The sequence below is a fragment of the Pleurodeles waltl genome, chromosome 3_1, assembly GCF_031143425.1.
Source record: "Pleurodeles waltl isolate 20211129_DDA chromosome 3_1, aPleWal1.hap1.20221129, whole genome shotgun sequence".
Classification (NCBI taxonomy): Eukaryota; Metazoa; Chordata; class Amphibia; order Caudata; family Salamandridae; genus Pleurodeles; species Pleurodeles waltl.
In genome coordinates, this window is record NC_090440.1 from 1,951,458,884 (window position 1) to 1,951,471,999 (window position 13,116).

General features: G+C 43.2%; 1 protein-coding gene across 1 annotated transcript in view; it reads left to right on the plus strand.

Moving 5' to 3' along the window:
* CPD (carboxypeptidase D) overlaps positions 1 to 13,116 on the plus strand; it is a 575,290-nt gene that overhangs the window by 306,352 nt on the left and 255,822 nt on the right. Inside the window, exon 11 of the mRNA XM_069226269.1 lies at positions 2,378 to 2,547. Within this exon, the coding sequence (XP_069082370.1) occupies positions 2,378 to 2,547 (170 nt within the window). The remainder of the gene's footprint in view (positions 1 to 2,377; positions 2,548 to 13,116) is intronic.

Consider the following 13,116-nt stretch of genomic DNA (forward strand, 5'->3'; position numbering starts at 1 on the left):
TCTGATACCTTGCCCTTACCACATTGTAGGGCCCAAATTCTACGCAGTCCTTTTGGCACAGACTTGGTCAGTGATATAGCCTATGAAGAAGGCAACTATGTTCCCCAATATGAAAACTGGTATGAAGAACTTAAATGCCAGTGGGCTGAATGCTTCCCTACATATGTACTTGCCTTGTGTTTCCCTCCTAGCCCTGTCCTGAAGGAATGTACCTCTGTCCCTGTTATGCGAAGGGCAAGACTAGTTCTAGATTTACTGCTTCCCACTATGGAAGTGAAGACTAATGTGTTGAGTGAAGTATTTCAACCTGGTCAGGCTCCCACATTTCCCCTGTTAATGAGGCCCTTACAGGAACCCTTTTGGTCACTTGGTTAAAACCATGACCAGAACCTCCTGTTTATTACTCCACGCTCGATGCCAGAGAGCCTTCTGGCACAGGTGTCCTATAGCAAAGTCATCCCCGTGCTTTTCCTACCATGCTGCCTAGTCATGAATCAGAAGTAATAGAGATGTTTGGCAAATGTTTTTTCTCCTCAGCCTGGTTCTGAGGCTTGTGAATGTCAGCTGGCTTGTAGGCTGCTTCTCTCACGCTACTTGGAATGTACAAGTTTTACTTTCTGAACGGCCTTTGGGCTCCCCTTACCCAGGCTATTTTAGATGGCTTTTGATGCAGCAGAGTTTGTCATACTTTCTGAATTGGTCACAACTGACTGCTTAGGTCGAGCAGTGAGTACTAGTGTAGCTATTCAGCGCCATGCCTGGAAAAGGTCTACAGGCTTTTCCTGGGATGTGCAGGCATCCGTAATAGACATCGTTTGACGGCTCTCACCTTTTTGGTCAGAAAGTGGACTCTGCCTTGGAGAGGTTCATGCAGATCTACAGCATGTCCCTTGGGACTTTCTACTCCCAACAATATAATTCCACCAGCCAGTCAACCCTCTCCGTGGCTACAGTAGACATTTTCCATTGCACCACCAGACTCCTCTTCCACCCCAGCAGGCCTTTAATCCCATTTGTGGCTGAGCTTTTTTTTGGTCAGAAAGTGGACTCTGCCTTAGATAGGTTCAAGGATAGCAGAGCCACACCATGTTCCTTGGAACTTTCTATTACCACAAGATAATTCCACCAGCCTTTCAGCCCTCTCAGGGGCTGCAATAGACATTTTCCATTGCACCAAAGACTCCTCGTCCACTCCAGCAGGCCTTTCATCCTGTTTGTAGCTGAGGTTGTGGTTCTCATAGAACATGCCTAGGAAGCGGGGACAATGTGGAGCTAAGTTTGTCTCTCTTGCATCAACAGCCACAAAACTGCTTTAGCATGCCTTGCTGGCACACAGTCACCATTTCGGAGCCTGGATGCACTATTTTCTCCAGGGATGGGTAGCCATTACTTCAGGCAAACAGGTCCTCCAGGTTGTACATCAGAGATACGCCCTACCACTTATTTCTATCCTGCTGTCCCTTCCACCGCCCTCAGGGCAGCTGAGGGAGGGCCATTGGTTCTTTTTGTCGCAGGAAGGGTAGGTCTTTTCGGCCATAGGGACCATAGATTCTTCCAGCCTCGGAAATAGGAATTGGGTGTTACTCCTGCTACTTTACTGTGCCACAGGAGGACTGAAGCTGTTGTCTTGTTAAATATCTTTGCTCTCCCAGTGTCTTCCTGCAGGAGGACAAATTTAAGATGCTCACACTAGCTGTGGTCTTTTTGTCCCTTGACCCTGGAAACTGCATGTTGGCTTTGGACTTGCAGGATTGAGTTTCCTAGTTGGCCAGAGCATTTTCAGTGCGTGCTTTCGGGACCAGGATATAGTTTTCTGCCAAATTTCGTGTAATTCCATTCAGCGGTTCGGTCTGTAGTCATGTTTATAAATTTGCTCCTCTAGTTTTCAAAATGCTTTATTATCTTTTCCTTTTAGCAGTGTTGTTTTTTTTTTCCCATAACATCATTTTTGTCATTTACTTTCTTCACGTCTTTTCAGTATTCTTTACCGTATTTATTTGTAGCAAGTTTTAGTTTGACTTAACTTAAAAGCATCTCTTATTTAGGTTTATTTTTAATTTCATACAGCAGTCCACTACTTTATTCATCAAGAGAATATTCCTACCACCTTTATTTTTCAATAATTGAATTATTTCAGTAGTTTTTTTATAAAAACATCATAGGCTCCGAGAATAACATCTGAACTTTTCTCCTTCCATTCAGGATACCTGTTATTGTTAATTAATATAGCTGATTTATTGAAAATCTTTGCAATAATCACTTTTAATATGCATTGCTTTTTCATCGTAGCCATGTAAATATGCTCTCATCCTATCCATATGCCTGCATCCTTGACTTTACTATGTGTATGGTGTTTGAATTTTTTTTTTCTTTCTAGGTTCATAGAGGCGTCAAAGGATTTGTATTGGATGATACTGATGGGCGAGGCATCCTAAATGCCACTATCAGCGTTGCAGACATTAACCACCCAGTCACCTCTGACAAGGCTGGGGATTACTGGCGCCTCTTGGTTCCTGGCATTTACAAAATCACTGCCTCTGCAAGAGGGTAAGTAGATTGCAGTCAAGCAGGAAGCTTCTAGAAGTCCTCAGGTCTCAACCAGTCAGAACCTATCCACTCCTGCTTCTCTTACTCCTAGGTATCATAACCAGATCATCATTAGCTCGGGGTGTATGAGTGCCACTAAATCTCTTTTGTGCCTGGTAAGGCCGTAAGGGCCAGATGTATTAAACTCACATTTTGCATTCCCTAGATAGCGAATTTTAAGAAATTGCTATTTAGAGAATGCAAAATGCTATGTAACAAAACCGCGATTCCCTAATAGTGTTTTCTTAAAATTTGCAGTTGCTATTAGGGAATCGCTATTAGGGTTTGTGACTCCATTTGTTACTATGGGCCTGAAGGTGGTTTGCAAATGGTTTTGCATTTCCTAATTTGCATTTCCTAATTGTAGGAAATGAAAAACCAAGGGGTGCTGAGTGCCTAAGCCCCCTGCCCCCCCCTCCCAAAAATAAAAATGTTCACATGTACATTCAAGGGCATGTGTGCGCTACATGCCACTTTGAAAAAAGTATTTTTGAAAATTCTGCATGGTCACTACCAACTTGGAGTTGGCAGCAATATAATTTCCTAAATGCCCAGTTCGCATTTAGGAAATGCTTGATACATGTGTAAAGGGAATCGCAAATAGGTATTTCCTGTGTGCGAATCCCTATTTGGAGTTGCAATTTCAGGGAATCGCAAAAAAATTGATTCCCTAGAATGGGACTGCAATGCCTTTCATACATTGTGAAACGCTATTTTGTATTCGCAAACGGAGGAATTTACCAATTTGCACCATTTGCGAATGCAAAATCCTTTGATATATCTGGCCCCTAAATCCCTGTAGCTCACCACACACACACATCACTCACCCAACGATCCATACCAAGTTCATTGTGTCTACGACCCGCATCTCAACATCCCACTGACCCAAGCCCATGTGTGCAACACAAGCATTTTCAGAATTCACTATCAATATTCAATTGCAACAAACCATACATCTCATGCATGGAAACTCTTTAGGCCTGCAAGCAGTGCCCATCGTAGACCACAACACTTAAGCTAGATGCCATTGTCATTACTTTTCTCTACAGCACACACGTGCTTGACACCATGGTCCCACAGACATTATGCATCCTGCACCATGTCAAACTGAGCATAACAGCAAGAGATCTTGCAGTGATCTTACAGCCAGTCTTTACCTCGTTTTAACTCTTCTTCTGCCACTTTCATCCCTCAGCATCTCAGACCGTCGTACTCTCTCATCCACTTGCAACCTAGACCAAAACACAATGACATAACTAACCTGCTTACAAACAGCCTGCATCCTAGACCAATCTTCCAACTTCATTATCACCATTTGGGTGTAGCTTGGTTTCTGTGGCACAGTGAGCACAGGACCCCTATCTGCGCATTCCCTTGCCACTTAGGGTTCGTTATATCAAACACACAAACGGTGATGGAAGAAAGCTTGCAGTAAGTCTTACCACTGTCAATCACTTACTAACCCATTGTTTGGTTCAAACTGAGGTGGCATGGTGGACAAAACAACAATAGGTTTGAATGCTACCCCATGCGATTGCCAGTGGTTAGATTCATTGCAAGTATCCCTTCATGTTTTTGGTCATCCAAAAATTACCTTGCCCCCATCAAAGCCTGGATAGATAAAAGCTTACCTACCAGGGTATATGTAAAGATTCCGCAAACTCAAGCCAGCAAAACAAAATGATCAAACTCAAAAATAAACACAGTTAAGATTCCCAGTAATAAATCTGAATGGTTTCACACCCCAACTGAACTACAAAACAAATTTGCTTTGTTACCACAATTCAATATGCACATCTCCTAGACAAAAAGACAAAAACACATTACTTAAAACATTGCTGCTTTTGAATGTAAAGCGGTTCTTTTCTGGAAGAGTACTTCTGAAATGTCATGCTAGTTGTTGCATTTTCACATCTATATGAAGGTAAATCACTTCTGACAGAGGTGTCCTACACCCATCTCGCACCTCTGAAGAGCATTTTCCATGTAGCAGCTCATCCTATTGTGGCTCTCAGAAAGTTTACAAGAATGATACCTGCTGAATGTAAACTCTGCTGGCTCTCTTTTAGTCCTCATTATTTTCACTGTGTTTTAATAATTTACAAGGGAAAACACAAAATATCCTTTCCTTACCTGCCCTGCAATATAATAATTGCTGGTGGCATCCCAGGTTCAACAAGCAGAAATATCACCAGATTGGAAATCATGAGATTGCAAGTCTTCTCAGGCTGTACTTGTAGCCAGATGTGCGCTGTATAAATAAAATCATATGCGGCACACTTAGGAGATCTGCACTAGTGCTGTTCATGGTCGGTTGATGAAGCTCCTATTTCAGCTACTCCAGGAAATGGCTTGCCTTCCGGTCTGTTTCTGTTGGGCAATGTTTTGGCTAACACATACTCTGCTGTTTCCAAATATCATTCTAAATTACCTGTATTAGATGTGAGGTACTTAATTTACTGCTTAAACCCCCAAAGTGAATGACATTAATGTTGTTGGCTCTGTTTAATGTCTTTATCTGTTAATAAAGTGTAGTATACTAACTTTTTTATTCACACCTTCTACAGACCTGTCACAAATTAGCCCTTTAAATTCGCCCACTATGTAGATGATCAAACGTAACCCTTTAACTGGCCAAATTCTTTTACTAGAGAAAGGTATGGAAGGTCCAGTCTTGCCCAGGTTTTCAGTGTCCCAGAAGGTCCTCATGGGACCATTGACTCTCTAAGCTTTGAATGTGTGTGATCCATAAACCTAAGATAAGATTGCCGGCTTAGACTCAGCATCTCTAATTAAACCAAAGCTAAACTTTGTACTGTTGTCAGAACTTGAATTTCCCTCTGTGCTGCTGTCTATTTTCACTGTTTAGAATGACTACTTCTTTCCCCAGAATTCTCACTGTGGAATATCTCCACGTGACAGACTGGATCTGGGTATTTTTGTAGCAAAGCTCCTGTTTACTTGATAGGTGTTGTGGTGCGGATTTTCTGTGACTCCATAATGACCCAAAAGTGACACAGCAGATCTGCATATAAGCACCACCCTTGTGCGCCGACATCAGTCTTTCTTTCCATGATCTGGAGATCGTTTCCACCTTGTTTGATTTCCTGTGACTCCTAAAAACGACTCTTTAACAGTGTGCCAGGGAATAATGTTCCCGCCAAAAGTGACCGGATTCAAGCCGTGCCACAAGTGTAGGAAGTAGATGTCAGTTAAGGACCAGCACAAGCTGTGCCTCTGGTGCCTAGGCTCTGGAAATGACTCCTAAGTCATGTGATAAATGTGCCCTAATGCTTCTAGAGGCGTATGCAAGAAGTCATGGTCTTATACAGGCCCCACTCTGTCCATAATGCCAGCTCTCACTGGACTGTTCCTGTGATTGCTTCACCTCCCTCTTGAAAGCTTCAGGTAAGTCCAGTTCTGGGCGCAAGCATAAGAAGGCGAAGCGCTACACATTGCTATCCCACTACATTGACTCCAAAGAGAAGGCGCAATGATATCAAGATTTGTCACAAACCCTCGAGGCCATTGGCCACTGAAACTATTCCTTATTTGGGTCAGATGCTCCTCAAGCTCCCTGTTACAAATGGGGTCTCTAGTTGGCAGTCGGTTTGCACCCTGTCCAAGTAGGGACCCTCACTCTAATCAGGATATTAACCCCCCCCCCCCGTAGCTTGGCACGAGCAGTCAGGCTTATCTCCGAAGTAATGTGTAAAGCACAAAAGGACACCACACCAGTTTTAGAAAAATAGCCAATATTTATATTTGTAAAACAAGACCAAAACGAGAGAAATCCAACATACAGTAATAAAAATATGAATTTAGCAAGAATTAACTTAAAAATACAGTTCCTTGAAGTAGATAGCTCCACCTGGGGGTATCACTGTTGGTTTAACAGTTCTGGTCAGCCCCGGCATCGCGGGCCAGCTGTGGGGTCAGGAAGACCTGCAAACAGTACCTTGGAATTGCAGGACGTTGTGATCCTCGTGATGAGATTGGGAGAGCGGCGTCGCTGGTGTCATGGTGTTAGTTCCAGAGTCAGTGTGGGGGTCGTCAGGCCTTTGAGGTCACGCGTGTTGCGGATCGGACTCCGAGCTGATATCAGGAGCGTGGGAGTGGATGGCATTGGGGCTGCAGTGCAATGCGGGACGATGCGACGTGCAGTTCCCACAGGTGAAGGTGCAGGCAGCGGCTCTGTGATAGCCTCCAGCGGCGTGGTGAGACCGGGGCTGCGGTGTGAAGCTGTGCGACGTGCGGTGTCACCAGGTCATGGTCCAGGCAGTGTTGTTGTCATTGCTGAAGTGCTGTTGTCGGTAGGCCCAAGTCGGCGGTGCGGTGCGGGACAGGCTTTGTGCATCATCCATGGGTCACGGTGCAGACAGGGGACGTCTGTTGACAACACTGGAGTCTATGGTGCTGGCGTCTGTGGACCGGGGCTGCAGTGCAGGACTGGATGGTGCTTCGTGTACCTCATAAGTGGTGTCCTCAGGCTATGGTGCAGGCAGGGGCGGTGGGGTCAGCAGGATCAGCGTTGTCGGGGATGCCCAGGCAGCGGTGTGAGCAAGGCGCTGCCGGAGTGTGGGCCCACAGGTCACGGTGCAGGCAGCGGCTCAATGGCGGCGTCAGATGGCGCTGTCACTGAGACCAGGATTGCAGTGTGGAGCTGGTCAGTGCGACTCCATGTTGCGTCTGCAGGTCTCAGTACAGGCCAGCGGTGTCGTTGACTGCGTCACAATGGTTTTTCTTCTTGAACAGCACAAAACACAAAGTTCCCAGTGCTGTAGGCCGATGAAACTGAAGTCTTTGACATCCCTGAGACTTCCAACAGGAGGCAAGCTCTAACCCAAGCCCTTGGAGAACTTTCTCAAGCTGATACACTGCAAAGTTCACCCTTTGCTCTCTCTTAAGGCAGAAACAGCAACTCCAAGCCCACCCAGCAAAGCAACACAGCAAAGGGGTAGTACTCCTCCTTCAGCTCTTCTCCTTGGCAGAGGTTCCTCTTGATTCCAGATTCTAAAAATCATGGGTTTTGGGTCTAATACTTATACCCCTTTCCACCTTTTGAAGTTGATAAACTTGAAAGTCTCAGTTGTTTGCAAGATCCAGGCACATCAGGGGTTTGGAGACTGCAGTGTGTGAGGACAAGCACGCCCCTTTCAGGTGTGAGTGACCACTCCTTTCATTCTAGCTCAGATGACTTATCAGGATATGAAGGCTATACCCCAGCTCCCTTTGTGTCACTGTATAGAGGGAATTCACAACAGCCCAACTGTCAAACTGATCTAGACAGTGAATCTACAAACAGGCAGAGTGACATTATTGTTAAAGCAAGAAAATGTCTACTTTCTAATAAAAGTGGCATTTTCAAACTAACAATTTTTTTTTTTTAATCACTAAAAGATGTTTTTTTAAACTGAGTCCAGAGACCCTAAACTCCATAGTTCGATCTGCTCTCAAAGGGAAGCTGCACTTTAAGAATATTTAAAGGCAGCCCCCATGTTAACCTATGAGGGAGATAGGCCTGGCCTCTAGGAGTATATAGATTTGCATGGATCTTCAAGCACTTATGGTTGTGGTTTTGGGTGTGCATGTGTTCATAGGGCCATACACAATAGGGTGTTGCATGCACTTTAATAAACATATTTTTTGTAATGATAAAGAGGATTTATAATGCCTCTCACTTATGGTGGAGATCTGAATTTTGAGGTTGTGATGCAACTTCTCAAAGTAAGTTTAAGATTGAGCTTTTCTTTGTTTTAAATTTATCTAGATTTGGTTACATGGAGGAGATCTCCCTCGTTGTATATTTTAACAAGATCTAAATTATATATTGGTGCTCTGAGGAAGTTGTGTGACCAGGTGGTCACTATTTCACTGAAACGTACGTCTGCATGGCAGAGCACTATGAGAGGCTAGAACTTATAATATAGAGAGGTCTACAAGCAACATAATGAAGGATTTCACTATAAGGGAAGAATATAAAGACAATATCAAGGATTGATTGTGATGGATGAACTTTTTAGTCCTTGCAGTATATCTAGTTAAATGTGTTTGGTGATGTAACCACAAATGACTTTGACGACCTCCAAAAACATTTCCTGGTGCTATAATTCGATGATATGAGCACTAAGTTTCGTATAGTTTTTATCTGTTAATGTGGTATGCATGTGGTTTAATTGGGTATGTATGAGATGGTTGAATGAGATTTCTCCATGTTATCTTTAAAGTAATACATTTCTATGTTTATATAGTTTTCAATTCCATATAATCACATATTTATGGTGTATTATTTAGTATAGTTTGCTTATATGCCAATCTATGATATGCTCAATGGTGCTACACACTTTTTCAAGTTTTTTTCAACTGATTTAGGAGGTGAGTTTTTTTTCTGTTATAGTCTATTTTGTCCCGGTCCCACTCCTTATTGTTCATTCAGGGCACCCTTTCTGTATTTGGCTCCTGTAGTACCATACTTTGACAACTGGCTGTTGAAGGCGGGCTCACTGGAGTCAGACATGGGCGACTCTAGTCAAGAGCTGAACTCCTAACGTTGGGGGGGCTTACAATAAACAGGTCAGAGTACCACCTCATTCCAACACAGAGGCTTCCATTTAGTGGAACAATACTTGATACTGATTTCAAGCCTGCTCCTCTGCCACATAGTCTGGGACATTCAAGCTAAGGTCCCTTTGTTTCAGGTCTGAACTTGGATGCTGAAGAGGGTGGCTTTCCGACTTCTAAGCCTCATGCATCTTCCTTGTCTGCTATGCCAAGTGGCACATGTGAGCTCTAGTATTGAGCTTGAAGGTCCATTGGGCCTGACATCAAGGCTGAATGTTTGGGAGGAGGGAGCCCGCGATCTGTAGTGGTAACTGACCGGTCATGGTCTGTCCTGTGGCAGGCTGCTCTCCCTTTCCCCAGCCAGAGCTGACAGTTGTGGCAGGCACTGTGCTACTGGGCTGGGGGTGGAGGGGGGAGATGGTATGAGAGGTTAACTTGAAGGGGTTGGAGATCACAAGCTTCTGGTTTCCAGTGGATGTCTGGCTCCACATGAACCCATAAGAGATGCAAGCCATTTGTCTGGCCCTGAAAACTTTCCTGCGATACATCAGAGGGAGGCTGATGAAATGAAATCAAATGAAAGCAGCTTCTATAGCTGCTTGTTAACCCAAAGGTATCTTGGCACTGAATATCCTAGGCAGTCTGAAGCCTAAATAGATGTATCCTGATGTAGAAAGAGCTAGGTTTTAATGAGCTTCCTGAAATGTTTGAGATTCTCCACATCAATAATGTTGTTGGAAGAGAGTTCCAGAGCTTGGCTGACCGCAGGGAGAAAGACCTGCCACCCCACGTGCAAAGTTTAGTTCACTACATCCCTAGTCTCTGCTGACCCAAGATGTCTCCTTGTAGCATACCAGCTGAACTTGGATTTGAATGATGCCAGACAGTCTCATTTCAAACCCTCTGCTCTATGCACAGGGCCTTAAACATAGAATTCTTACTGACTGGTAGCCAATGCAAACCTTCAGTGCTTCCAAAATAGGTTGATGTTTAGGAATTTCCAGGCTCAATTGTGCTGCTACATTCTGCACAACTTGCAGTTTCTCCACGAATTCCTGAGTAACTCAACCCAAATATAAGGAGTTGCAGTAGTCCAGGCGCAAGGCTACTAATGCTCGAAAGATCATTTTTCATGCAGATTGTGGAATAAAGGAAAGGTATTCTTTAACGTCCCAATAATATCACATTATAGCTGTCACCTGATTGATGTGTTCTTTGAATGACAAATCTTTATTGTCAATCACACGCAGATTACGTGCTAAGTTGACCGGTTGAGGCTCCAAACCCAATGTAGTGGGCCACCAGATATGTGACCAAATATTTGGCAAACTGTTGAATATCAGGACTTCTATTTTCGCTCCATTTTCAGTCTTTGACAGTTTGTTCTCATCGAAGTGTTGACCTCTTTCATGCAGTCCTGAAAGTTGAATACTACCACTACTGAATCAACCTGTGTATGGTCCATATAAGAAAATACCATGAAGTTATGATTGTACCAGTTCAGCTAGTAGTACTGTACACAAATTGAATAATGTTAGACTGAGCGACATGTTCTATGGAATCCCCATAGGGAAGAGAAAATGGTTTTGATCTAAATGGGTTTTCATGTTACTGATTGCGATCTTCTTGAGCCAAAGGAGGAAAGACACCTAGGGGTTTTATCTTTAATGCCCATCTGAGACACAGGGGCCACTAATACAATTTGACGTTGAAGAGAAGTCCTATAGTATCGGAGCCACCAAGCCTCACTGATGCAGAATGGCTCTTATATTATCTAGTACAGTACTCATTTTGTACTGTTTATTCCTGAAACTATCCTGGGAGCTAGCTAAAAGATTAAGACTTGCTATACCTGATGAAAGTTCCTTATTAAGTGCTTTCTCCAGAGTTTTAGCTGGCGGGAGAGAAGGGAGATCGGCCTGTAATTTTCCCATACCTTAGGGTCTGCACTCTGTTTATTTTAACTGGAGGATTATAGTGGCTTCCTTCCATATTCGAGGAAAGACCGCCAACTCTATAGCAAGGTTGAGAAGGGGCAAAAGATTTTTAGTTAGTCAGAATCCAGGTAAAGATTGGGGACGTCGGGGATTGGAGTGGGATCCTGATTTTGCTGTCAAAAGAAGATCTTCATCTTGTAGTTCTGATCAAAGAGAGAATGTATGGATAAACGTATTTTTGCAAAGTAGTGCACTTTCAGCTAGTGTTAATTTAAGATCCATTAGGCTGTCCAATCTAAAGTATTGGTAGAGAACTTTCATTGTATTTTGGAAGAAACTGGCTAGTTGATTATACATATCTTGCAATGGTGTTGTAGTAGCATATTTGGATATAGGGGCTGAAAGACTGTGGAACAAGTCCTTAACTAGATTCTTAGAATCTTCAATTTATTTGTGAAATAGTCTGATTTTGCTTTCAAAATTGTTGCTTTACGTTCCAGTATGGTAGTTCTGTAGTCTAATTTATCCAATTCTGCATACTGTTTCTACATTAAATATTGTAGCCTTCTGCATTTTTCTTTCAAGGTTCTCAAACCATTGGAGTATCAAGGAGCATTGGGATATTCATCTTTATTTAACAGGACAAATCAAAGCAGTCTCTTCCTGGGCCAAGAAAACCAAGCTATAAAAACTTGTAGTACCCTTTTTAATGTTCTACTCCATGGTAAAACGCTGAATTTCTAAGGCTGTAGTCAGATTCTCTTGCTTTGTATGTCCGTATTGCTGTAACAGTGAGTTAATTTGTGTTCCCGGCAGTGTATCTTGATTTATTCTATACAAATTTAGGAGCTAGCATTGTGGTCTGACCACATAAATGGAAGTGGGGAATTTATTTTTATTAAATTATTGTTGCTATGAATAATATCCAAAGTAAGTACCACTTTGTATGTAAGAAATCCACAAATTGTGGAAAGCCAGAATTGTTCAATAAGGTAATGGTATCTGAATTTTATTACATTTCCATAAACAAATTTAAATCACCCTAAAGATGGTCAGGTTGGATTTCTGAAAAATTGGTTCTAGTAGAGGTCCCGGCCCTGTATAAAACTAGACCTTGAGTCTGATGGTATATACATAAGCACCCCTGTGTACGTGTTTACTGCATCTAGTTCATGTGTGAAGAGGGAAGCCTCACAGTCTTGTGGTGTATGTTCTCACAGACATCTCTGCCAGTTAGTACTGCAACAAGAAGGGCATTGTTGGTTCCTGAGCCCTATGCCAAGAACCTTGCGTCTCTGGAGATGTTTGGGGCTTCAGAATATCTTCCTGGTTATCATCCATCTGGTATGACCCCTGAATGCCAGAGCGGACTACCTGAGCATATTTCACCTGGCAGATCATGAATTGCACCTACATTCAGAGGTGGCACATGGCGTCTTTGACCAGTGGAAAGAGGCCTGGCTAGATCTTTGATATCATCAAGAAAGCACAGTGTTTCAAACTTTGCATGTTGAAAAATCTGCAAGAACATCTTTTAGGAGACATGTTCTGGATAGATTAGCACTCTCTCCTGTCTCGAGGTCTGAAGAAAATCAAAAATATCCAGATCAAAGCTATTCAAGTGGCCCTTGATATGGCCAGAGTAGTGTGGGACCTGGAACTCATGAGCTTGTGAGCATTTGTACTTTGATTACGCTGCCACTTCAGGAGGACTTCCTGTCTCAGCAGCATGCCGCTGTCTAATACCCAAAACTATACAACTTTCCAATCCATGCACGAATAATGAGCAGCAGTTGATGGTTTTTAATTTTTCACCTGAAGTGATAGATGTTCTCTTTGCCACCAATTGCCCATCCATGAAATCCACCTGTTCCATTTTATGGGCCAAATTTATAGCCTGGTGTTGTGCTCATGACACTGACCCCTCAGTGGTGTAATACACCACCTCTTTTCCAGACAAATTGATGCTAGGGCCTTCTTTACGAAAAGTAATGACTACTTTCCATGTTGGGCAGTCAGTCACTTTACCACC